The sequence below is a fragment of the Corvus hawaiiensis genome, chromosome 35, assembly GCF_020740725.1.
Source record: "Corvus hawaiiensis isolate bCorHaw1 chromosome 35, bCorHaw1.pri.cur, whole genome shotgun sequence".
NCBI lineage: Eukaryota > Metazoa > Chordata > Aves > Passeriformes > Corvidae > Corvus > Corvus hawaiiensis.
Window position 1 is genome coordinate 295,001 of NC_063247.1, and position 26,586 is coordinate 321,586.

General features: G+C 55.2%; 2 protein-coding genes and 1 long non-coding RNA gene across 3 annotated transcripts in view; 1 reads left to right on the forward strand and 2 right to left on the reverse strand.

Annotated features, from left to right (window-relative positions):
- LOC125318998 (zinc finger protein 91-like) overlaps positions 1 to 26,586 on the reverse strand; it is a 156,655-nt gene that overhangs the window by 33,610 nt on the left and 96,459 nt on the right. The window contains 2 exon segments of the mRNA XM_048289961.1: positions 7,817 to 8,476; positions 24,062 to 24,688. Coding sequence (XP_048145918.1) covers positions 7,817 to 8,476; positions 24,062 to 24,688 — 1,287 coding nt within the window.
- LOC125319000 (zinc finger protein 850-like) overlaps positions 1 to 26,586 on the forward strand; it is a 74,220-nt gene that overhangs the window by 19,360 nt on the left and 28,274 nt on the right. Inside the window, exons 3-4 of the mRNA XM_048289962.1 lie at positions 1,966 to 2,289; positions 2,362 to 2,373. Of these exons, the coding sequence (XP_048145919.1) occupies positions 1,966 to 2,289; positions 2,362 to 2,373 (336 nt within the window). The remainder of the gene's footprint in view (positions 1 to 1,965; positions 2,290 to 2,361; positions 2,374 to 26,586) is intronic.
- On the reverse strand, positions 24,870 to 25,675 carry LOC125319031. The gene is made up of 3 exons (XR_007200569.1): positions 25,511 to 25,675; positions 25,083 to 25,161; positions 24,870 to 24,896 (listed from the first exon to the last, which is right to left on the reverse strand). It is a non-coding gene; the product is annotated as an uncharacterized LOC125319031 (long non-coding RNA).

Here is a 26,586-nt window from a genome sequence, read left to right on the forward strand (position 1 = left end):
TCTGATTTTGTTCCCAATCCACCAGCTAAAACAACCATGGGTGAGGTGATGAAGGCTGGCAGTGAAATGTCACTATAAGATCTTGCAGCACTTGGCTTTTGAATCCTTCCTGAGAGCTTTGCCTTCAAGGGCAGGAACATCTTCTCCTTGCTGGGAACTGGAATTCCAGATCCCTGGAGGGTGTGCCATGGATCCCAGAGGGGCATTGCCGAGGCTCGCAGGGTTCTGGTCCTGCCGTGCCTCCCACGGGAGCTGTGCAGGGCCAGGGGACAAGGTCCAGCAGCTGGGTGGGCTCCCAGAGCAGACAGCAAAGGCTGCTTTGCTGGACATTTCCCAGCACATTCCCAGCTGGAAGCAGAGGGAGGAAGGAAAGGGAAGCGAGTCCCTGCCAGAAGCCCGGAAGGACTGGGGTGGGAAGGGACCCTGCCCGTGGGTTACTGGGCTGAAAGCCAAGTGGAGCAAGACCTTACAATGCCATCTGCCTGCCAGCCTGTGCTGCTGACAGGAGCAGGGGGCCACTTTAGCCCTCTGTGGGTGGGACCAAACTGTGCATTCCACTCCCCTTATCTCATTTCTGATGAGCTGTTCATGATGGGTCGTTTGCAGGAGCTGCCCAGTGCACCCCCGACCCCTCAGGCTATGAGGAGCTGGCTGTTAAATGAGATAAGGAAGGAGAGGCAAACCCTGGGAGGCAGGGCAGTGTTTCTTTTTCTGCACACCAATGACTCAGCTGTGATAACTCCCTCCGGGGTAGCAGCAGCACAGTCCCACCCAGCCTGAGGGCTCACCTCTGCTGATGGGCCATCATGGACTGAATGGCCCCAGCACAATGGGCAGCTGCAAGGACTGAGACCATCAAGGCTCCCAAAATATCCCATGACTCCCAGGATGACATGGTTCCATTGTGAAACTGCCCGCCCTGGGGGAGGGGCTGAGCATTCCCACCTGAACCTGAGCATATAAAATCTGGGTTTGGGGCCTTCTGGCAACACTTAACAGATCCAGGGCAGGAGCAGAACTCCAAGAGGACTGTGACCACCGCTGTTGACAAGACTGCTCCCATCACTTGGACAGGACTGTGTCCACCACTCTGACCAACAGGTTTTGTTTTCTTTCCTTTTGCTTTGCATGCAGCGGGACCAGGTGGTGCTCGGCACAGGAACTAACCAGCATCGTTCTGCTCTTGTCCCAGGGTGCCTGGTTATACTCAGCCTTTGTGGGTTACAGCTGTATCATGGTATTTCTTGTCATCTCTTTGGTGAATTGTAACTCCCACCTTAATCTCTCTTGGGGCAGATCAGTGGGGTTCATTTCTCATGCCAGGTAAAACCAGCATGGTGTTTGAGAGGATTTTACAGGGATGATACGCCTGGTGACTTCTAGAGAAGGACTTGGGCAGGAGGAACCCATAAGCCAACACACTCACACCTTGTTTTTCCCTCCACACCAGGATTTCCCACTCCCAAACCTTGGCCAGAAAAAGGACGAAGCTGTGAGGAAGAGGAAGATCCCCTGGGACCGCCAGGCAGGTGAGGAGGAAGTCCCTGCCCGTTTCCCCCTCTCTCCTGCTCCATCTCCCAGCCCAGCATCGCCCCCGGCTGCAGGACAACCCCGCTGCCAATGCCGTCCTGCCGGGCACGGACTGGGGGGATCTCCTTCCCCTTCCCCGTGGCACGCAGGCAAATGCCATCCTCTCCTTGTCCTTCCTCCCCCAGACAAGGAGCTGAGGACAGAGCCCAGGGAGGACAAATCCCCGCGGCAGAACCTGGTGGAAGAGGCCGTTTTGAGCAGCTCCATGGTGCAGGAATCCAACGGGGAGGAAAAGCCCCGGCGATCCCGCAGGAGGAGGGGCTGCAAACGCAGCCCAGGGAGCTGTGAGGAGGAAAGACCCACCCTGTGCCGGGAAGGTGGCCGGAGATCCAGCCAGAGCTCAAACCTGGTGGTCCATGGGCAGCATCACGCTAGGGAGAAACGCTTCAAGTGCTTGGAATGTGGGAAGAGCTTCAGCCAGAGCTCCCACCTGATTCACCACCAGATGATCCACACCGGGGAGAGGCCCTATGAGTGTCCCGAGTGTGGGAAGAGGTTTCAGACCAGCTCCAGTCTCCTCCTGCACCAGCGGATTCACACAGATGAGAGGCCCTTCCGCTGCCCCGACTGCGGGAAGGGCTTCAGGTACAACTCCGACCTCACCAGGCACAAACGCATCCACACCGGGGAGAGGCCCTACGAGTGTCCCGAGTGCGGGAAGAGCTTCTCCAGGAGCTCTCACTTGACCACACACCAACAGTGCCACCAGTAAGGGAAGCCCTGCGAGTGCCCTGAGTGCAGGAAGAGCTCCAACTTCATCTCGCAGCAGAGGATCCATGTGGGGTGATGCACAGTGACCCCCGTTGGGCAGAGACCTGGTGACCCCTGTTCCAGATGATCCCCATGGTTGGGGGGAATGTTTGAGAGATTTATTTCACTTCTCATTCTCGTGCTCTGATTTCATTGCTAATAAATGCAATCCTTGTCCCCAGACTGGGTCTGTGTTTCCGTGCTGGTGACTGGGGCAGGAGCTCTCCTGGTCCTTAGCTCAGCTCCTGGGCCTTTCCTCAGCCAATCAAAGAAGTCACTGAACAATTTTTAGCCACTCTGAGCTTTTCTCGCTGATGACTGCCCAGGTGCCAGGTGGATCTGCCCCACCCAGAGCTCCCCACCTGGGCCCCTCCTCACCCCCAGTGCCCCCCGGGAGCAGAATTAAGGGAGAGGGGAGGTTTCAGCATCTGCCCAGAGCTGGGGATGGGGCAGCTGGGGCCATACTGGTGGCACTGGTGGTGCTGGGAGCCCCCCTGGCCACAGGCATGGAGCTCTCAGGTGAGCCGAGGGGGTGGGAAGAGGAGTCCGGGCATGGTGGGAAAGGTGGGGAGAGGAGGGAAAATGGGTGGGTGGGACCCATAAAATGAGTTGGAGGGGGAGTGGGACCCCCTAAAGCAAGAATGGGAAAGGGGCTGAGGACTGGGGGATGATGGGAGAGGAATGGGAAGGGTGGGATCTGAAAACTGAGCAGGAGGGGGCTGGGGATTGGGAGGATTGTGTGAAAAGGGTTGGGAAAGGGTCAAAAGTGGGGACTGGGACCCCCAAACTGATGGGGGCAGGGTCTGGCAAATGGGGATTGATGGGAAAGGAGGGGAGAAAATGGAAAAATGGTGGAAATGAGGGTGGGACTGCGGGAAGGAAGGTCCCATGGCGGCTGTGGAGCAAGGGGCTGTGGAGTGGGGATCCAGGGTGGCCCCCTGAGCTCTTGGCTTGCTATGGGGTGCTGGGGGCTGCTGGGGGAGCACCCCCTTGTTAAAAGCTGCAAATGTTTATTAAACTATGGAGGTAGATGAGTCCTCCTCTGTGGTTTGAAGGAGAGCACGCTTGCAGAATTACGCCCATATATCCGGAATCGTATGCATTGCCAAAGATGTGCCTTTGCAGCTAGTGAAATATGTATTTGCCAAATATGTATCGCTTCCGCTTATGAGTTATGTAAGTAAAGAGATATTATACCAAATATGGAAGGAAAAGATAAGGGTCATGGAGAGGACAAAAGAGGAAGACTTCTTACTTCAGCCTCAACGACCACCAGAAGGCAGAAAAGACCCCCTAGCAACAAGATGTACATGCGCAGAGGAAACCACAAGCTACAAGCAGAAGAGCAATACAGGAACAGGAAAGCGGAAGTATGAAAGTATAAAAGGACAATGGTTTGAAGTATTAGCGTGGCAGTTGGTGGAGCGGAGACTCCCCTGTCACCCAGCGCTGCTTTTGCTCACATTCTACTTGCTTAATTATTAATAAATTTTCCATCTAAAATAATCAAATTGTGATTATTTACCTGAAGAACTTAAGAACTTATCAAAACTTATAACACCCTGACCTGTGTCCTGCATAGACAGGGCTCTTCCTGCACATGGTAAAGTCCGAGTGTCGCTTCATTAATGGTACCAAACAGGCGAGGTTGGTGGTGAGGTTCAGCTACAGCCTGGAGCAGCTCCTGCACTTGGACAGCAAGGTGGGGCACTGCGTGGGGGACACACGGTATGGGGAGAAACAGGCCCGCTACTGGAACACTGTCCTGGGGTGATGTTATGAGGCTGCTTTATTCCTTAACCCTCCGCTCAATGCCCAAGGACGCTGTGTCTTTAGGATGGACCCAGGGGTGGGGCCGGATCCATGGGACCCGGGTGCGGGTCGGTTCAACAGCTAGAGCCCAATGGCTCGGGGGCTCCGGGGTCTCGGCAGGGCTTGGGAGGGAGTGCGCCGGGAGCGCTGTGTGGCTCCTTGGGTTTTTGGTGTTCTGGCTAGCTGGAAAATGGTTCTGTTGGTTTTTCTTGTTCTTTTTCCCTTCCCTCCCCTTGCCTCACTGCCTCCCTTCCCTACGGTCCAGGGAGCCTGTGAGTTGGCCCTGGTGGGCCCACAGGGTGGCCCCGGCTGGTCTGAGCCCATGTGTCTGTTCCCTCTCTGGGAATTTGTTGTATTTCGGGGTTTTTTTCCCCTGTTCTACCCTGCTTTGTTTTTTTCTAATAAACAGTTTGAGGTTTATTTCCCACTTCCAGTTCTTGTGACCCACTTGTCTTACTGGTGGAGGAAAGGGGAGGCCCTTTTCCCTTTGGAGGAGACACTCATTCCAGAGTGTTTCCTGCTGAAGTCTCGTCTCCAAAACCAAGACATAAATTTGGTGCCCAACTTAAGGGGCACGTGGAAGTGGAAAAAATAATCAAAACCATTTTGGTTTGAATCACTTTTGTATTGAGGTACAGCAGTAAGACCATGCTGCTTGATTTAATAATTTTTCTGTGGAAGCTAGCCATAAGTACACGTCCACAGCTATGGGCAGTCGGGTCCCTGGCTTACACTTTTATAAGTCAGGATGAAGAATCAGCACTGCCATTTTAATATGCCTGGTGGTAGTGATTCATCGAAGTTTGGCTGAAGTAATGGAAGCCATGGAGAAGGTGTATGTCATGTTGTTTTCCCATTCTGGCCTTGGTAGTTTCCTTTTGGAATGTATTAGCAATTACACACCCAGTTTGTTAGGGGAAAAGCAGGGGATGATAACTCCCAGCCCTTCATCTCCTTCTTCCCCTTCAGATCTGGCACGTCACCTTTTGAAAGTGTCCAGTTTCCCCTGGATGTCAAAGATGCCACCTCCTTGTTATGTTATCTAGCAGGGTTTCTCTATGTGGTCTCCAGCTTGTCTAAAAAAAGGGCTGAGATCTCCAGAGGAGTTGCCCAGACACCTGCCCCAGTTGCAGAAAATCCAAAGTGCTGTGGGGTATGGGAGGACATAGGCCTGACCCTGAAGCACTTTTCTGACCCAGTAGCCTGGAACTTCCCCCCTGAACGAATTCAGAATCCAGCTGAGGTGGGGAAGTAGCTGAAGGAAAATTGCAATAACAACACTGATGAAAAGGAAAAGCTCATTGTCATGTGCTGGGTCCTGGCTAACGCTTACCGCACACTGCTGGATTCTGTAGGGCAGAAGATACAGCCAGAGGGGCAGGAGAATAAGCCAGCAGACGCCCCAATCACTCCAGCTGCAGCTAAAGCAGATGGGGAGCCTAAACCAACAACAATTGCCCCTGTCCAGAGAAAGAAACACAAAGCCAAATCCATTTGCCCGGTGGATGATGATGAGCAGCCAGGACCTTCACAGCCAGCAGAGGAAGTGGAACCTGAAATCATTACCGAGTCCTGTCCATAGAGGGCCCTCGTACCCTGAGGAAGGATTACACCCAGCGGCCTGATGAAACTATATGAAGTTGGATGGTCCGAATCTGGAACGCTGAAGGCGATGGTACAATTCTGGATGGCACGGAAGCGAGGCATTTGGGGTCCCTGTCATGTGATCTAAGTATCGACCAAGGGATGACAAGGGGCCCTGAAGCTCTCAGTCTCTGGACAGTCTTACTGCTGTACCTCAATACAAAAGTGATTCAAACCAAAATGATTTTAATTTTTTTTCCGCTTCCACGTGCCCCTTAAGTTGGGCGCCAAATTTATGTCTTGGTTTTGGAGACAAGACCTCAGGAGGAAACACTCTGGAATGAATGTCTCCTCCAAAGGGAAAAGGGCCTCCCCTTTTCCTCCACCTGTAAGACAAGTGGGTCACAAGAACTGGAAGTGGGAAATAAACCCCAAACTGTTTATTAACACCAAACAAAGCAGGGTAGAACAGGGGGAAAAAAAACCCCCGAAGTACAACAAATTCCTGGAGAAGCAAAAGACACATGGGCTCGGACCAGCCAGGGCCACCCCGCGGGCCCACCAGTGCCAACTCGCAGGCTCCCTGGATAGTAGGGAAGGGAAGGGAGGCAGTGAGGCAAGGGGAGGGAAGAGAAAAAGAACAAGAAAAACCAACAGAACCATTTTCCAGCTAGCCAGAACACCAAAAACCCAAGGAGCCACACAGCGCTCCCGGCGCACTCCGTCCCAGGCCCTGCCGAGACCCCGGAGCCCCCGAGCCGTTGGGCTCTAGCTGTTGAACCGACCGGCACCCGGGCCCCGGGGATCCAGCCCCAGCCCTGGGTCCATCCTAAAGACACAGCGTCCTTGGGCATTGAGCGGAGGGTTAAGGAATAAAGCAGCCTCATAACATCACCCCAGGACAGTGTTCCAGTAGCGGGCCTGTTTCTCCCCATACCGTGTGTCCCCCACGCAGTGCCCCACCTTGCTGTCCAAGTGCAGGAGCTGCTCCAGGCTGTAGCTGAACCTCACCACCAACCTCGCCTGTTTGGTACCATTAATGAAGCGACACTCGGACTTTACCATGTGCTGGAAGAGCCCTGTGTAAGCAAGACACAGGTCAGGGGGTGCTCCCCCAGCAGCCCCCAGCACCCTACAGCAAGCCAAGAGCTCAGGGGGCCACCCTGGATCCCCACTCCACAGCCCCTTGCTCCACAGCCACCATGGGACCTTCCTTCCCACAGTCCCACCCTCATTTCCACCCTTTTTCCATTTTCTCCCTTCCTTTCCCACCAATCCCCAGCTGCCAGCCCCTGCCCCCATCAGTTTGGGGGTCCCAGTCCCCACTTTTGCCCCTTTCCCAAACCTTTTCACACAATCCTCCCAATCCCCAGCCCCCTCCTACTCAGTTTTCAGATCCCACCCTTCCCATTCCCTAATTTCTAAGCTTTCCCATTCCTCTCCCATCATCCCCCAGTCCTCAGCCCCCTTCCCATTCTTGCTTTAGGGGGTCCCACTCCCCCTCCAACTCATTTTATGGGTCCCACACACCCATTTTCCCTCCTCTCCCCACCTTCCCCACCATACCCGAGTCCTCTTCCACCCCCTCGGCTCACCTGAGAACTCCATGCCTGTGGCCAGGGGGGCTCCCAGCACCACCAGTGCCACCAGTATGGCCCCATCTGCCCCATCCCCAGCACTTGGCAGGTGCTGAAACCTCCCCTCTCCCTTAATTCTGCTCCCGGGGGGCACTGGGGGTGAGGGGGGCCCAGGTGGGGAGCTCTGGGTGCGGTAGATCCGCCTGGCACCTGGGCAGTCATCAGCGAGAAAAGCTCAGAGTGGCTAAAAATTGTTTAGTGACTTCTTTGATTGGCTGAGGAAAGGCCCAGGAGCTGAGATAAGGACCAGGAGAGCTCCTGCCCCGATCACCAGCATGGAAAAACAGACCCAGTCTGGGGACAGGGATTGCATTTATTAGCAATGAAATCAGAGCATGAGAATGAGAAGTGAAATAAATCTCTCAAACATTCCCCGCAACCATGGGGATCATCTGGAACAGGGGTCACCAGGTCTCTGCCCAACGGGGGTCACTGTGCATCACCCCACATGGATCCTCTGCTGCGAGATGAAGTTGGAGCTCTTCCTGCACTCAGGGCACTCGCAGGGCTTCCCTTACTGGTGGCACTGTTGGTGTGTGGTCAAGTGAGAGCTCCTGGAGAAGCTCTTCCCACACTCGGGACACTCGTAGGGCCTCTCCCCGGTGTGGATGCGTTTGTGCCTGGTGAGGTCAAAGTTGTACCTGAAGCCCTTCCCGCAGTCGGGGCAGCGGAAGGGCCTCTCATCTGTATGAATCCGCTGGTGCAGGAGGAGATTGGAGCTGGTCTGAAAGCTCTTCCCGCACTCGGGACACTCGTAGGGCCTCTCCCCGGTGTGGATGCGTTTGTGCCTGGTGAGGTTAAAGTTGTACCTGAAGCCCATCCCGCAGTCGGGGCAGCAGAAGGGCCTCTCATCTGTGTGAATCTGCTGGTGCTGGAGGAGACTGGAGCTGGTCTGAAACCTCTTCCCACACTCCCCACACTCGTAGGGCCGTTCCCCTGTGTGGATCATCTGGTGGCGAATCAGGTGGGAGCGGTGGCTGAAGCTCTTCCCACATTCCCCACACACATAGGGCCGTTCCCCAGTGTGGATCAACCGGTGGTGGATCAGGTTGGTGCTCTGGCTGAAGCTCTTCCCACATTCCAAGCACTTGTAGCGTTTCTCCCTAGCGTGACGCTGCTCGTGGACCACCAGGTTTGAGCTCTGGCTGGATCTCTGGCCGCCATCCCTGCACAGGGTGGGTCTTTCCTCCTCACAGCTCCCTGGGCTGCGTTTGCAGCCCCTCCTCCTGTGGGATCGCCGGTGGTTTTCCTCCCAGCTGGATTCCTGCGATGTGGAGCTACTCAAAACGGCCTCTTCCACCAGGTTCTGCTGCGGGGATTTGTCCTCCCTGGGCTCTGTCCTCAGCTCCTTGTCTGGGGGAGGAAGGACAAGGAGAGGATGGCATTTGCCTGCGTGCCACAGGGAAGGCGAAGTAGATCCCCCCAGTCCGTCCCCAGCAGGATGGCAGCGGCATCGGGGTTGTCCTGCAACCGGGGGCGATGCTAGGCTGGGAGATGGAGCGGGAGAGAGGGGGAAATGGGCAGGGACTTCCTCCTCACCTGCCTGGGTGTTCCGGGGCATCTTCCTCTTCCTCACAGCCTCCTCCTCCATCTGGCCAAGTTTTGGGAGTGGGAAATCCTGGTGTGGAGGGAAAAACAAGGCGTGAGTGTGATGGTTTAGGGGTTCCTCCTGCCCAAGTCCTTCTCTAGAAGTCACCGGCTGTATCATGACTGTAAAATCCTCTCAAACACCGTGCTGGTTTTAACTGGCATGAGAAATGAACCCCACTGATCTGCCCCAAGAGAGATTAAGGTGGGAGTTACAATTCACCAAAGAGATGACAAGAAATACCATGATACAGCTGTAACCCACAAAGGCTGAGTATAACCAGGCACCCTGGGACAAGAGCAGAACGATGCTGGTTAGTTCCTGTGCTGAGCACCACCTGGTGCCGCTGCATGCAAAGCAAAAGGAAAGAAAACAAAACCTGTTGGTCAGAGTGGTGGACACAGTCCTGTCCAAGTGATGGGAGCAGTCTTGTCAACAGCGGTGGTCACAGTCCTCTTGGAGTTCTGCTCCTGCCCTGGATCTGTTAAGTGTTGCCAGAAGGCCCCAAACCCAGATTTTATATGCTCAGGTTCAGGTGGGAATGCTCAGCCCCTCCCCCAGGGCGGGCAGTTTCACAATGGAATGATGTCATCCTGGGAGTCATGGGATATTTTGGGAGCCTTGATGGTCTCAGTCCTTGCAGCTGCCCATTGTGCTGGGGCCATTCAGTCCATGATGGCCCATCAGCAGAGGTGAGCCCTCAGGCTGGGTGGGACTGTGCTGCTGCTACCCTGGAGGGAGTTATCACAGCTGAGTCATTGGTGTGCAGAAAAAGAAACACTGCCCTGCCTCCCAGGGTTTGCCTCTCCTTCCTTATCTCATTTAACACCCAGCTCCTCATAGCCTGAGGGGTCGGGGGTGCACTGGGCAGCTCCTGCAAACGACCCATCATGAACAGCTCATCAAACATGAGATAAGGGGAGTGGAATGCACCGTTTGGTCCCACCCACAGAGGGCTAAAGTGGCCCCCTGCTCCTGTCAGCAGCACAGGCTGGCAGGCAGATGGCATTGTAAGGTCTTGCTCCACTTGGCTTTCAGCCCAGTAACCCACGGGCAGGGTCCCTTCCCACCCCAATCCTGCTGGGCTTCTGGCAGGGACTCGCTTCCCTTTCCTTCCTCCCTCTGCTTCCAGCTGGGAATGTGCTGGGAAATGGCCAGCAAAGCAGCCTTTGCTGTCTGCTCTGGGAGCCCACCCAGCTGCTGGACCTTGTCCCCTGGCCCTGCACGGCTCCCGTGGGAGGCACGGCAGGACCAGAACCCTGCGAGCCTTGGGAATGCCCCTCTGGGATCCATGGCACACCCTCCAGGGATCTGGAATTCCAGTTCCCAGCAAGGAGAAGATGTTCCTGCCCTTGAAGGCAAAGCTCTCAGGAAGGAGCCAGAAGCCAAGTGCAGCAAGATCTTACAGTGACATTTCACTGCCAGCCTTCATCACCTCACCCATGGTTGTTTTAGCTGGTGGATTGGGAACAAAATCAGAGGAGGGCCTTTGGTGGGAGCTGCCCTGGGTCCAGAGAGACACTGAGAGACAAACAGAGCAGGCAAAGAAAGGCAGAAGAGGAAGGAGGACACAAATACAGTCAGCTGAGAAGGTGGCACTCTGGAAACCAGACCGGAACTGACTGAAAATGAACGTGACAGAAAGAAATAATTTGGAATTTTGATTTCCTATCAAAATACCATTTCCTGCCTTTCTCACAAACCTCCTCCTGCTGTCATTCAGCAGGGCTTTCATAAAGTGCTCTGCTCTGAGTGGATGTTCCAGGCTGCAGACACAAGGAAACCCGGAATGGGCTTCTTCCTGCTCCTGGGGAGTTTGACATCCTCACCTGAGGAGATGAGGAGGCGCCAGAAGAAAAGGGCAGCTGGGCTTCACCCTTCCACAGGAATAAGAGGGGGAAAGTCTCTCGTCCTCTCTGTCGCTGCTCCCACAGGGATGTGAAGGCTGATCCCAGACCCCCAAGGGTCACATTCAGGGCTGCCTTCCCACAATGCTCACGTGGAATGGAGGGGCAGCGTGGCAGCACCTGGATCTTGGACCACCCAGCTGCCCCCCATGTTTGGAGGTGCCTGAGGAGGGCTGGGATGGTGCCAGGGACATCCTGCAGTGACACCTCAGCTGTCCCGCTCTGCGTGTGCTCAGTCCCAAACCTCACCCTGATCCTGATCTCAATCTCCCTCCACGTTTAGACAAACTCACCGTCCCGTGTTTAATCTCATCCCATTCTCAGAATCGTCTAGCCCCAGTCCCAATCCCATCCCCAGACCTAAAGCCAATCCTACATTTAGCCTTGACCCCAATCCCAGCTGTAATCCAAATCTCAGCCCTAACTCCAACCCCAGCCCCAATCCCAGCCCCTTCCTAAACCCTCAGCCCCAAACCAAATCCCAAGTTTACCCCGAGCTGCAATCTTGGCTGCAATTCCAGCCCCTGCCCCAGCCTCCAGCGTTATCTCAAATCCCACGTTCAGCCCTTACTCCAATCCCAGCCCCAATTCCAAATCTAACCCAAACGCCAACCCCAGTGCCAAATTTAGCCCTAACTCCAGCCTCAACACCAGCCCCAGTCCACACTCTAGTCCCACATTTAGCTCTGTGACCGCCTCTGAGATCCACACGTAAGAATAGACAAAGCCCGGGAAGAGCCCTCTCTCCTTTCCGGAGCTGGGACCGCAGGATGCTGCGGGCCCCTGCTGGGCCAGGCCAGGCTGGGCCACGGCCATCCTGGAGCCGATGGGCCCTGGTCCACCCGCGGAACCCCCCGAGGGCCCTGCTATGTGCAGACACGCTCCCCCTCTCCAGTGTGGCCAGGATTCAGCTGAAGCTGCCCTGCTGCCCAGCAAAAGATCATGTGAGCAACAGCGATAAGTGTCATTCCAGCTGCAAGGCCTGGGTGACATTAACCCTTTTAGTGCTGTGAAGAGCTGAAAACCTGAGGGAAGAGAAAGAGGAGATGCTTAAAGCTGAAATTCTGTTGGAAAGCTATGATGTATCAGAGTACCCGTTGTAATTTCATGAAGGCATGGGGGGTGGAGTGTTCAACTTGTGCTTGAGAGCAAAAGCACCTGCGCTGAGATAGGCAGATGCTGAAGCAGCTGTAATTTCATGAGAAGTTTGAATAGGGAGAGGTGGAAGCGATGAGGACTTTTGCTCCAAATGGAAAAGGAGAAGACCTCAGTTCCTAGAGATGCTCCCAGAGATAGTCCTAGAGATGAAGATGAGGAAGACCCTTTGCTCCCAGGGAAGGAGAAGGGCCTGTGTTCTTAGAGATGAAATGCTCCCAGAGATGGGTGAAGAGAACTTTTATTTCTGGATGGCTCAACCTTAAAATTGCACCCCAGTAGCTCAAGATTGGACCCTCAAAAGCAGTTGTGGGAAAAGCTGCAGGTCGTGGGAGGGGACTCTCAATGATGAGAGCAGAGAACCAACCCGGGCGGCTGTCTCGTTGTGATAATGTTTTCATAGCATGGGCAAGAGAGACTCCTCTTCCTAAATGGACTGAACAAGGTTATTATGGAAGTGGTAAACAGACTGAACATCTCAAGGGTTGTCTTTTTACATTGTCAGTGGGAGAAGGGAGAAAGGTGGGGGTGGGGGGGGAGGAGAAGTATTCTGAAGGTGTGGTATGACTTTTTTCTTCTTTTAGGTCTGTTCATAAACTTGTTTATATTCTTTCAAGTTTGGTGCCTGCTTTGCATTTCTCCTAATTCTTATCTCTCAGTAGATAAACAGTAATGAGTATTTTGGACCAAACCACTACAGTAAATTGGTGTTTCCGCCCGGGAGCAAACCTAACCCGCTACAGCCCCTCAGCCCAGGACACCAACCCCCATCAATGGAGCTCCCCCTCAGTGCCATGGAGACTCTCAAGGCCACCCCCAGCCCCACAGGGTACCCCTTGTCCCCATCACATCCGACACCACCTCCAAAGTGAGCGCTCCCGGGCACAGCCAGGGCCGTGCCGCCCTGCAGCTCCCTGCAAACCGCAGTGGCGGCTTCGAGGCCACAACCCGAGTCTCAGACAGTTTCCCACTCTTTATGTCTGGAGCTGACCAAGAAATGCCCCATGGTGGGGTGCCCCTTTCCTGCAGTCACCGCAATGACCAACGGCAAACTGAGCCCTCGCTGAGGCTTTCCCCAGGAGAAGCCACGTTTGTTCCCCCGCAGGGCAGCCTGTTCTTTTGGGGGGCAGTGGGCACAGGGGCAACAGCAGCCCCGAAGGAAGCGGGATTGCGTGCGGAACAGCCTGACACCAAACAGACTTCAGTGTCACAAAGGCAGAGGAGAGGGGGTCCCTGGGAGGCCAAGGCAGGCAGATCTGATTGTCCTGGCACGTTTCATCTGGGAACAGTCCTTGGATACACAGAAATTTGGAAGAGGAATCTCAGTTTTGGCCATGGCCCCTGGAGGAGAAGGACGGATCTGTTCCATAGGAAGGAAAGCACAGAGCCCCAGAGCTCCAGGGGCAGATGAGAAGTGACTCTCAACATTCCAAGATCAGCTGGAGCTGTCAGGTGGCCCCCAGGAGGCCAAGCCAGCCAGAGCTGTTCCATGTTCCCTTGGTTCCACAGAGCCCCTCAGTGTCACAAAGGTGTCCTTGGCTCCACGGGGCCCAGCAGTGTCACAAAGGTGTCCTTGGCTCCACGGGGCCCAGCAGTGTCACAATGGACTCTGCGACTCCATGAGGACCTGCAGGGGCACCATGGTCTCCTTGGATCCATGGGGCCGCTCAGAAGCACACTGGCCCCTTGGTTCCATGGGGCCCAGCAGTGCCCCGATGATCCCCGTGGATCCAATTCTAAAATTACAGGGCTCCTAAGCAAAAATGCAGGAAAAGGACGAACAGCTCTTTACTATAAAATACAGAGAGAGCAGAACAGAACAAACCCCACCACAGGAACAGTAGTTTCCCACCCGCTAAGCACAAACCATCATGGGATACTTCATCCCTGACTCAGCCCCAAGACAGGTTTGAGGAATGAGCCTTGTGGCAGCCCACCCGGCACAGAGGATTTTCCATCTGGCAACACGGGGGATGCTCTGGGGGCTGCTGAGAGACTGAAATGTTGTGGTTCACGGCTGAAACGTTGTCAGGAAGGGCTTTTTGCCCATTGCCATAATGTAGTGGTTTGGTCCAAAATACTCATTACTGTTTATCTGCTGAGACATAATTAGGAGAAATGCAAAGCAGGCACCAAACTTGAAAGAATATAAAGAAGTTTATGAACAGACCTAAAAGAGGCGAAAAAAAAATAAATTATACCATACCTTTAGAACTCTCCTCCTCTGCCCACCTTCCTCCCTTCTCCCACTGACAATGTAAAAAGACAACCCTTAAGATGTTCAGTCTGTTTACCACTTCCATAATAACCTTGGTCAGGCCATTTAGAAAGTCTCTTCTTGCTCGTGCCATGAAAACAGTATCACAACGAGACAGCCGCCCACTTGCAAATATTGTTCAGTCCATTTAGGAAGAGGAGTCTCTCTGCCTGCATGTGAGTCCCTTCCCCCGACTTGCAGCTTTTCCCACAACTGCTTTCAAGGGTCCACTCTTGAAGTTTTTTGGGGTACAATTTTAAGGTTGAGCCGTTCAGAAACAAAAAACAGAGGCCCTTCTCCCTCCCTGGGAGCAAAGGGTCTTCCTCATCTTCATCGTTAAGACTATCTCTGGGAGCATCTCTAGGGACTGAGGTTTTCTCCTTTCCCATTTGGAGCAAAAGTCCATCTCTCCCTGTCCAAACTTCTCATGAAATTACAGCTGCATCAGCATCTGCCTATCTCAGCGCAGGTGCTTTCGCTTACAAGTTCAGCACTCCACCCCCCATATCTTTCTGAAATTACGACGAGATACTCTGATATATCAGAGCTTCACAACAGAATTTCAGCTTTAAACAGCTCCTCTCTCTCTTCCCTCAGGTTTTCAGCTCTTCACAGCAATAAAAGTGTTACTCTCACCTCGGCCTTGCAGCTGGAATGTGGCTTATTGCTGTTGGTCACCTGACCTCTGCCGGACAGTGGTGCCGCTCTGCTGAAATCTTGGCCGCAGTGGAGGGGGGTGGTTCCAAGCCGCTCTGGCGGCCCACAGCCCTGCTGGGGGGGGTCATCCTGGAGCCGTGGCCCGGCCTGGCCTGGCCCAAGCAGGGCCTGGGCCTGGCCCACTGGGCCCCGCTCGGGCCCTGCAGCCACCTGCCCCAGAGCCGGAAATGAGAGAGAGCTTAGGGGGGAGTTTGTCTGTTCTTAAGTGTGGATCACAGAGGCGGTCACAACTTTACGTGGCTTAAAGAATTGTCCATATCCAAACTTGCTAGCTGATAGGTTCTGTCAGGTCCCAGAGGAAACTGTAAGCACCCCTTAGCAAGGACATCCCTTCTGCGACTATGCTTGCTAACCTATGACAATCCCTGACTCAGCCCCAAGACAGGTTTGAGGAATGAGCCTTGTGGCAGCCCAGCCGGCACAGAGGATTTTCCATCTGGCAACACGGGGGATGCTCTGGGGGCTGCCGAGAGACTGAAATGTTGTGGTTCACGGCCAAAACATTGTTAGGAAGGGCTTTTTGCCCATTATGGCAGAACTGTATAAAGGAGCTGTGACCACCCAAGCTCCTCCGTCCCTGAATGTGCCTCCTGAGGGGAACTTTGGGCTGCACCTTGAGCTAAGGGACCTTGAGATCAGGGAAAGGGGACTCTTACCCAGGGATCTCAGGTCTAGGGAGAAGGAAACAAGGCTGAGGGAGAAGAATGAATCCACCAGAAAGCCAAGGCCAGGGCTGTCCTGAAAATCAGCCCTGGCTGGGGTCGGGCTGGGGGAGGCCCCAGCCCCCAGACCCATTTGCTGAGGCCAGGTTTGCACCTCCATCCCCCAACCAAGGGGGTAGGAGGGGAGTTTGGGGGTGTGGGGTAACCCCTGCCCAGGGGGAGTGAACACCACCCCCCTTACCCAGACTGGCTCCGGTGTGAAACCCCCACCCCAGGAAGGCCACACACACAGGGGACAGTGTCACACTCGCCCCTCCCCAGGGGAGGTCTCTGTCCCTGTCACTCCCTTGCTCTCCCCCCTTTTCTCTTTCACAGCCTGGGGGCCTTTGCCAAATGTGAGAATCATTTTTCTCTTTATCCCTGTCACCTCTGTGACAGCTACACAGAGTTTATCCTTCCTTTAAATCATCTGTACCAGGCTGAACTTTTCACTTTTCTTTTACAGGAACCTGCCAGCAGCTGAGCTGGAGCTGTGTGGGAACCGCTGGACCTTTGAATTGCCACCATAACTGCTTGTGCTGTTGGTTCATTCATGCTTGGGGTTTGTTTGCGTTTTCATCACAAGTGACTTGTGGAAAGAGCAAACATTCCTCCAAGCATTTTGTGTAGAGTTAAGTTTGATTTTTGCCAAGTTTATTTTGTCCAGTGCCCAGGGGATGCTCAAGGGGTCTCTGTGTCTCTCTCCTTGGGGGATTCTGGGGAGGGGCTCGGTAATGTTGTCCCTGTCCCTCTAATGCCAGGGCATTCCCAAGGGTGTGTCCCTGTCCCTCTCATCCCAGGACATTCCTGAGGGGTGTCCCTGTCCCTTTCACCCTTGGGGATGCTCGGGCATCTCCATCCCTCTCGTCCCAGGGAATGCTTGTGCAGGGCTGGGGACCAGGAGCTCTGTGTCCCTCTCACTGCTGAGTGTGCTCAGGGGCTCTCCAACCTTCTCATACCTGGGGAGGCCGGGGGGGTCTCTGTCCCTCTCACCCCTGGGGTGACCCCGCCCAAGCACCATTGGGGTGAGAGCGACAGAGACACCCCCAAAGCCCCACAAGCACCTCCCAAGAATCCCAAGGGGAGATGGACAGAGACCCTCACCGGGCACCGAGTGGGGTGAGAGGGACAGAGACCATCCCCACCCCCCAATCCTTCCCAGACAAGAACGGCTTGGAGACCCCCCCAGGACTCCCCAGGTAGGAGAGGGACAGAAACAATCCCGGGCTGTGCGTCCTCCTCTCCCATGGGATGGATTGGGGGGGATTGCTGTGCTCCTATCCCAAATGTGGGGCCAGGGTTATCTCTGTCCTCCTCCCACTTGGGAGGGCGAAAGCATCCTCATCCTCCTTTCCTTTGGGAGGACAGTGGCTGGACTCCATTCTCCTTACCTTTGCAGGGGACAGGGGTGCTCTCTGTCCTCGTCGCCCTGGGGGATTCTGCCTCCTCCTTACCTTTGGGGCAACCCTAGTGGTCCCTGTTCTTCTTGCCCCAGGGAGGCCTCCCTCCTCTTCCTCTTTAGGGAGGAGTCTGGGGGTGGTCTCCATCCTCTTTACCTTTGGGGGGGGCAGGGGTGGTCTCCATCCTTCTTGCCCAGGGGAAAGGCCACGGGCAGGTCTCTATCATCTTCCCCTTTAGGGGGCCCAAGGGGGTCTACATCTTCCTCACCCTTGGGGGAACCATGAGGGGAACCGCAGTGGTGTCCATCCACTTCCACTATGGGTGGGCCAGGGGGTCTCTGTCCTTCTCCCCTTTGGGGAGAGCTGGGGGTGTCCTTTGTCCTCCACCCGTATGTGAGGGGGCGTGGGGCTCTCCGTGTCTGCACCCTCGGGGAGGGAGCTCTGTGTCCCTCTCGCTCTGCTCGCTGCGGCCGCTGATGTCCGGCCCACGCACCCGTTACCGGTGACGGCGACACGGGGCGCAGCGGCGGCTTGGGGCACGAGGGAGCCGGGCTGGGGATTCCCCTCCACATCGTGCTACAATCGGGCCCACGGGGGCAGGCGCCGCTCCCACCTCCCCCCAACCACCCACACATCCTCCAGCCTGAGCTGGTCGCGGGGTTCACGCATTTCGGGGCCAAGGGCGCGGAGCTCCACTCGGCTCTGTCTTCTCCACTCGGCTCTCACCCCTGCACTCTGCCCACTCCACTCCGCTCACCCCGCTCCGCTCCTCTCTCCCCACTCCTCTGCGCCGCAGCAGCACCGGATCCCGCACTAAACAACGGCCCACGATCGCCCCTTTATATGGGCATGGGAGCCCCGCCCCCTGTGGCAGCAGCCAATGGATGCCGAGGTACAAATAATGAGGGGCGGAACAACGAAGATGAGAAAGGAACGTGGTTGGCCGAGAGGGCGCAGGTTCTGAGAGGGATGGGGTGGGCGTGGCTTCAGGCAGGGGCGGGGCCAGGAATGGGGTGGGGGAGGGGTTGCACTGAAACCAGAATTTGGGCTGGCTTAGGCTGAGAGGGGGCTGGGGGCAGGGCTGAGGGTGGGCTTAGAGCTGGGACGAGGGTCAGGGCTAAAGGTGTGTAGTGGTTTGGTCCAAAATACTCATTACTGTTTACCTTCTGTGAGATAAGAATTAGGAGAAATGCAAAGCAGGCACCAAACTTGAAAGAATATAAACAAGTTTATGAACAGACCTAAAAGAAGAAAAAAGTCATACCACACCTTCAGAATACTTCTCCTCCCCCCCACCCCCACCTTTCTCCGTTCTCCCACTGACAATGTAAAAAGACGACCCTTGAGATGTTCAGTCTGTTTACCACTTCCATAATAACCTTGTTCAGTCCATTTAGGAAGAGGAGTCTCTCTTGCCCATGCTATGAAAACATTATCACAACGAGACAGCCGCCTGGGTTGGTTCTCTGCTCTCATCATTGAGAGTCCCCTCCCACGACCTGCAGCTTTTCCCACAACTGCTTTTGAGGGTCCAATCTTGAGCTACTGGGGTGCAATTTTAAGGTTGAGCCGTCCAGAAATAAAAGTTCTCTTCACCCATCTCTGGGAGCATTTCATCTCTAAGAACAGAGGCCCTTCTCCTTCCCTGGGAGCAAAGGGTCTTCCTCATCTTCATCTCTAGGACTATCTCTGGGAGCATCTCTAGGAACTGAGGTCTTCTCCTTTTCCATTTGGAGCAAAAGTCCTCATCGCTTCCATCTCTCCCTATTCAAACTTCTCATGAAATTACAGCTGCTTCAGCATCTGCCTATCTCAGCACAGGTGCTTTTGCTCTCAAGTACACGTTGAATGCTCCACCCCCCATGCCTTCATGAAATTACAACGGGTGCTCTGATACATCATAACTTTCCAACAGAATTTCAGCTTTAAGCCTCTCCTCTTTCTCTTCCCTCAGGTTTTCAGCTCTTCACAGCACTAAAAGGGTTAATGTCACCCAGGCCTTGCAGCGGGAATGTCGCTTATCGCTGTTGCTCACATGATCTTTTGCCAGACAGCAGGGCAGCTTCAGCTGAATCTTGGCCACACTGGAGAGGGGGAGCACGTCTGCACATAGCAGGGCCCTGGGGGAGTTCCGCGGGTGGACCAGGGCCCATCGGCTCCAGGATGGCCGTGGCCCAGCCTGGCCTGGCCCCAGTAGGGCCCGGGCCAGGCTTGCTGGGCCCTGCATTAGACCTGCAGCCACCTGTCCCAGTGCCAGAAACGAGAGAGAGCTCTTCCCGGGCTTTGTCTATTCTTACGTGTGGATCACAGAGGCGGTCACAATTTTAAGTGGTTTAAAGAATTGTCCATACTCAAACTGGCCAGCTGATAGGTTCTGTCAGGTCACAGAGGAGCTGTAAGCACCCCTTTGCAAGAACATCACTTCCGAGACTATGCTTTGCTAACCCACGACAGGTGGGATTGGTGTGTGGGCTGGGGCTGGGATTGGGGCTGGAACTGGGACTGGGATTGGGATAAGTTCTAATAATGGTATGGGATGTGGGCTGCCGCTGGGGCTGGGTTTGGATTTAGAGCTAAATGTGGGACTGGAGTGTGGACTGGGGCTGGTGTTGAGGCTGGAGTTAGGGCTAAATTTGGCACTGGGGTTGGGGTTAGAGTTGGAATTGGGGCTGGGTTTGGAATTAGACCTGAACATGGGATTTGGGATAACGCTGGAGGCTGGGGCAGGGGCTGGAATTGCAGCCGGGATTGCAGCGCGGGCTAAACGTGGGATTTGGTTTGGGGCTGAGGGTTTAGGAAGGGGCTGGGATTGGGGCTGGGGTTGGAGTTAGGGCTGAGATTTGGATTACAGCTGGGATTGGGGTTAAGGCTAAATGTAGGATTGGCTTTAGGGCTGGGGTTGGGATTGGGTCTGGGGCTAGATGATTCTGAGAATGGGATGAGATTAAACATGGGACGGTGAGTTTGTCTAAACGTGGTGTGAGATTGAGATCAGGATCAGGGTGAGGTTTGGGACTGAGCACACGCAGAGTGGGACAGCTGAGGTGTCACTGCAGGATGTCCCTGGCACCGTCCCAGCCCTCCTCAGGCACCTCCAAACATGGGGGGCAGCTGGGTGGTCCAAGATCCAGGTGCTGCCACGCTGCCCCTCCATTCCACGCGAGCATTGCGGGAAGGCAGCCCTGAATGTGACCCTTGGGGGTCTGGGATCAGCCTTCACATCCCTGTGGGAGCAGCGACAGAGAGGACGAGAGACTTTCCCCCTCTTATTCCTGTGGAAGGGTGAACCCCAGCTGCCCTTTTCTTCTGCTGCCTCCTCATCTCCTCAGGTGAGGATGTCAAACTCCCCAGGAGCAGGAAGAAGCCCATTCCGGGTTTCCTTGTGTCTGCAGCCTGGAACATCCACTCAGAGCAGAGCACTTTGTGAAAGCCCTGCAGAATGACAGCAGGAGGAGGTTTGTGAGAAAGGCAGGAAATGGTATTTGATAGGAAATCAAAATTCCAAATTATTTCTTTCTGTCACGTTTATTTTCAGTCAGTTCTGGTCTGGTTTCCAGAGTGCCACCTTCTCAGCTGGCTGTATTTGTGTCCTCCTTCCTCTTCTGCCTTTCTTTGCCTGCTCTGTTTGTCTCTCAGTGTCTCTCTGGACCCAGGGCAGCTCCCACCAAAGGCCCTCCTCTGATTTTGTTCCCAATCCACCAGCTAAAACAACCATGGGTGAGGTGATGAAGGCTGGCAGTGAAATGTCACTGTAAGATCTTGCTGCACTTGGCTTCTGGCTCCTTCCTGAGAGCTTTGCCTTCAAGGGCAGGAACATCTTCTCCTTGCTGGGAACTGGAAATCCAGATCCCTGGAGGGTGTGCCGTGGATCCCAGAGGGGCATTGCCGAGGCTCACAGGGTGCTGGTCCTGCCGTGCCTCCCACGGGAGCTGTGCAGGGCCAGGGGACAAGGTCCAGCAGCTGGGTGGGCTCCCAGAGCAGACAGCAAAGGCTGCTTTGCTGGACATTTCCTAGCACATTCCCAGCTGGAAGCAGAGGGAGGAAGGAAAGGGAAGCGAGTCCCTGCCAGAAGCCCGGAAGGACTGGGGTGGGAAGGGACCCTGCCCGTGGGTTACTGGGCTGAAAGCCAAGTGGAGCAAGACCTTACAATGCCATCTGCCTGCCAGCCTGTGCTGCTGACAGGAGCAGGGGGCCACTTTAGCCCTCTGTGGGTGGGACCAAACTGTGCATTCCACTCCCCTTATCTCATTTCTGATGAGCTGTTCATGATGGGTCGTTTGCAGGAGCTGCCCAGTGCACCCCCGACCCCTCAGGCTATGAGGAGCTGGCTGTTAAATGAGATAAGGAAGGAGAGGCAAACCCTGGGAGGCAGGGCAGTGTTTCTTTTTCTGCACACCAATGACTCAGCTGTGATAACTCCCTCCGGGGTAGCAGCAGCACAGTCCCACCCAGCCTGAGGGCTCACCTCTGCTGATGGGCCATCATGGACTGAATGGCCCCAGCACAATGGGCAGCTGCAAGGACTGAGACCATCAAGGCTCCCAAAATATCCCATGACTCCCAGGATGACATCATTCCATTGTGAAACTGCCCGCCCTGGGGGAGGGGCTGAGCATTCCCACCTGAACCTGAGCATATAAAATCTGGGTTTGGGGCCTTCTGGCAACACTTAACAGATCCAGGGCAGGAGCAGGACTCCAAGAGGACTGTGACCACCGCTGTTGACAAGATTGCTCCCATCACTTGGACAGGACTGTGTCCACCACTCTGACCAACAGTTTTGTTTTCTTTCCTTTTGCTTTGCATGCAGCGGGACCAGGTGGTGCTCAGCACAGGAACTAACCAGCACCGTTCTGCTCTTGTCCCAGGGTGCCTGGTTATACTCAGCCTTTGTGGGTTACAGCTGTATCATGGTATTTCTTGTCATCTCTTTGGTGAATTGTAACTCCCACCTTAATCTCTCTTGGGGCAGATCAGTGGGGTTCATTTCTCATGCCAGTTAAAACCAGCACGGTGTTTGAGAGGATTTTACAGGGATGATACACCCGGTGACTTCTAGAGAAGAACCAAAATGATTTTAATTTTTTTTCCGCTTCCACGTGCCCCGTAAGTTGGGCGCCAAATTTATGTCTTGGTTTTGGAGACAAGACCTCAGGAGGAAACACTCTGGAATGAATGTCTCCTCCAAAGGGAAAAGGGCCTCCCCTTTTCCTCCACCAGTAAGACAAGTGGGTCACAAGAACTGGAAGTGGGAAATAAACCCCAAACTGTTTATTAACACCAAACAAAGCAGGGTAGAACAGGGGGAAAAAAAACCCCCGAAGTACAACAAATTCCTGGAGAAGGAAAAGACACATGGGCTCGGACCAGCCAGGGCCACCCCGCGGGCCCACCAGTGCCAACTCGCAGGCTCCCTGGATCGTAGGGAAGGGAAGGGAGGCAGTGAGGCAAGGGGAGGGAAGAGAAAAAGAACAAGAAAAACCAACAGAACCATTTTCCAGCTAGCCAGAACACCAAAAACCCAAGGAGCCACACAGCGCTCCCGGCGCACTCCCTCCCAGGCCCTGCCGAGACCCCGGAGCCCCCGAACCGTTGGGCTCTAGCTGTTGAACCGACCCGCACCCGGGCCCCGTGGATCCAGCCCCAGCCCTGGGTCCATCCTAAAGACACAGCGTCCTTGGGCATTGAGCGGAGGGTTAAGGAATAAAGCAGCCTCATAACATCACCCCAGGACAGTGTTCCAGTAGCGGGCCTGTTTCTCCCCATACCGTGTGTCCCCCACGCAGTGCCCCACCTTGCTGTCCAAGTGCAGGAGCTGCTCCAGGCTGTAGCTGAACCTCACCACCAACCTTGCCTGTTTGGTACCATTAATAAAGCGACACTCGGACTTTACCACGTGCTGGACGAGCCCTGTGTAAGCAGGACACAGGTCAGGGGGTGCTCCCCCAGCAGCCCCCAGCACGCTACAGCAAGCCAAGAGCTCAGGGAGCCACCCTGGATCCCCACTCCATAAGCCCTTGCTCCACGGCCGCCATGGGACCTTCCTTCCCAAAGTCCCACCCTCATTTCCACCCTTTTTCCATTGACTCCCCTCCTTTCCCATCAATCCCCAGCTGCCAGCCCCTGCCCCCATCAGTTTGGGGGTCCCAGTCCCCACTTTTGACCCTTTCCCAACCCTTTTCACACAATCCTCCCAATCCCCAGCCCCCTCCTGCTCAGTTTTCAGATCCCACCCTTTCCATTCCTCTCCCATCATCCCCCAGTCCTCAGCCCCTTTCCCATTCTTGCTTTAGGGGGTCCCACTCCCCCTCCAACTCATTTTATGGGTCCCACACACCCATTTTCCCTCCTCTCCCCACCTTCCCCACCATACCCGAGTCCTCTTCCACCCCCTCGGCTCACCTGAGAGCTCCATGCCTGTGGCCGGGGGGCTCCCAGCACCACCAGTGCCACCAGTATGGCCCCAGCTGCCCCATCCCCAGCACTGGGCAGGTGCTGAAACCTCCCCTCTCCCTTAATTCTGCTCCCAGGGGGCACTGGGGGTGAGGGGGGGCCCCAGGTGGGGAGCTCTGGGTGTGGCAGATCCACCTGGCACCTGGGCAGTCATCAGCGAGAAAAGCTCAGAGTGGCTAAAAATTGTTTAGTGACTTCTTTGATTGGCTGAGGAAAGGCCCAGGAGCTGAGATAAGGACCAGGAGAGCTCCTGCCCCGATCACCAGCATGGAAACACAGACCCAGTCTGGGGACAGGGATTGCATTTATTAGCAATGAAATCAGAGCACGAGAATGAGAAGTGAAATAAATCTCTCAAACATTCCCCGCAACCATGGGGATCATCTGGAACAGGGGTCACCAGGTCTCTGCCCAACGGGGGTCACTGTGCATCACCCCACATGGATCCTCTGCTGCGAGATGCAGTTGGAGCTCTTCCTGCACTCAGGGCACTCGCAGGGCTTCCCTTACTGGTGGCACTGTTGGTGTGTGGTCAAGTGAGAGCTCCTGGAGAAGCTCTTCCCACACTCAGGACACTCGTAGGGCCTCTCCCCGGTGTGGATGCGTTTGTGCCTGGTGAGGTCAAAGTTGTACCTGAAGCCCTTCCCGCAGTCGGGGCAGCAGAAGGGCCTCTCATCTGTGTGAATCCGCTGGTGCTGGAGGAGACTGGAGCTGGTCTGAAACCTCTTCCCACACTCCCCACACTCGTAGGGCCGTTCCCCTGTGTGGATCATCTGGTGGCAAATCAGGTGGGAGCGGCAGCTGAAGCTCTTCCCACATTCCCCACACACATAGGGCCGTTCCCCTGTGTGGACCTGGCGGTGGCGGATCAGGGTGGTGCTCTGGCTGAAGCTCTTCCCACATTCCCCACACACATTGGGCCGTTCCCCTGTGTGGACCTGGTGGTGGCGGATCAGGTTGGAGCTTGTGCTGAAGCTCTTCCCACATTCCCCACACACATAGGGCCGTTCCCCAGTGTGGATCAACCGGTGGTGGATCAGGGTGGTGCTCTTGCTGAAGCTCTTCCCACATTCCAAGCACTTGAAGCGTTTCTCCCTAGCATGACACTGCTCGTGGACCACCAGGTTTGAGCTCTGGCTGGATCTCCGGCCGCCATCCCGGCACAGGGTGGGTCTTTCCTCCTCACAGCTCCCTGGGCTGCGTTTGCAGCCCCTCCTCCTGTGGGATCTCCAGTGGTTTTCCTCCCCGCTGGATTCCTGCGCCATGGAGCTGCTCAAAATGGCCTCTTCCACCAGGTTCTGCCGCGGGGATTTGTCCTCCCTGGGCTCTGTCCTCAGCTCCTTGTCTGGGGGAGGAAGGACAAGGAGAGGATGGCATTTGCCTGCGTGCCACGGGGAAGGGGAAGGAGATCCCCCCAGTCCGTCCCCCGCAGGATGGCATCGGCAGCGGGGTTGTCCTGCAGCTGGGGGCCATGCTGGGCTGGGAGATGGAGCAGGAGAGAGGGGGAAAGGGGCAGGGACTTCCTCCTCACCTGCCTGGGTGTTCCGGGGCATCTTCCTCTTCCTCACAGCCTCCTCCTCCATCTGGCCAAGGTTTGGGAGTGGGAAATCCTGGTGTGGAGGGAAAAACAAGGTGTGAGTGTGTTGGCTTAGCGGTTCCTCCTGCCCAAGTCTTTCTCTAGAAGTCACCGGCTGTATCATGACTGTAAAATCCTCTCAAACACCGTGCTGGTTTTACCTGGCATGAGAAATGAACCCCACTGATCTGCCTCAAGAGAGATTAAGGTGGGAATTACAATTCACCAAAGAGATGACAAGAAATACCATGATACAGCTGTAACCCACAAAGGCTAAGTATAACCAGGCACCCTGGGACAAGAGCAGAACGGTGGTGGTTAGTTCCTGTGCTGAGCACCACCTGGTCCCGCTGCATGCAAAGCAAAAGGAAAGAAAACAAAACCTGTTGGTCAGAGTGGTGGACACAGTCCTGTCCAAGTGATGGGAGCAGTCTTGTCAACAGCGGTGGTCACAGTCCTCTTGGAGTCCTGCTCCTGCCCTGGATCTGTTAAGTGTTGCCAGAAGGCCCCAAACCCAGATTTTATATGCTCAGGTTCAGGTGGGAATGCTCAGCCCCTCCTCCAGGGCGGGCAGTTTCACAATGGAACGATGTCATCCTGGGAGTCATGGGATATTTTGGGAGCCTTGATGGTCTCAGTCCTTGCAGCTGCCCATTGTGCTGGGGCCATTCAGTCCATGATGGCCCATCAGCAGAGGTGAGCCCTCAGGCTGGGTGGGACTGTGCTGCTGCTACTCCGGAGGGAGTTATCACAGCTGAGTCATTGGTGTGCAGAAAAAGAAACATTGCCCTGCCTCCCAGGGTTTGCCTCTCCTTCCTTATCTCATTTAACAGCCAGCTCCTCATAGCCTGAGGGGTCAGGGGTGCACTGGGCAGCTCCTGCAAACGACCCATCATGAACAGCTCATCAGACATGAGATAAGGGGAGTGGAATGCACAGTTTGGTCCCACCCACAGAGGGCTAAAGTGGCCCCCTGCTCCTGTCAGCAGCACAGGCTGGCAGGCAGATGGCATTGTAAGGTCTTGCTCCACTTGGCTTTCAGCCCAGTAACCCACGGGCAGGGTCCCTTCCCACCCCAATCCTTCTGGGCTTCTGGCAGGGACTCGCTTCCCTTTCCTTCCTCCCTCTGCTTCCAGCTGGGAATGTGCTGGGAAATGTCCAGCAAAGCAGCCTTTGCTGTCTGCTCTGGGAGCCCACCCAGCTGCTGGACCTTGTCCCCTGGCCCTGCACGGCTCCCGTGGGAGGCACGGCAGGACCAGCACCCTGCGAGCCTCGGCAATGCCCCTCTGGGATCCACGGCACACCCTCCAGGGATCTGGAATTCCAGTTCCCAGTGTCATACATGAACCCCCTAATTAGCTTGGTCTTTGCATGTTAAGTGTTTTGGTTAGTTAATTTTGGGTTACACAACTTTAATTGAGTGTTAATGTTCACCCATCAGTCCAGGTACAAATATCAA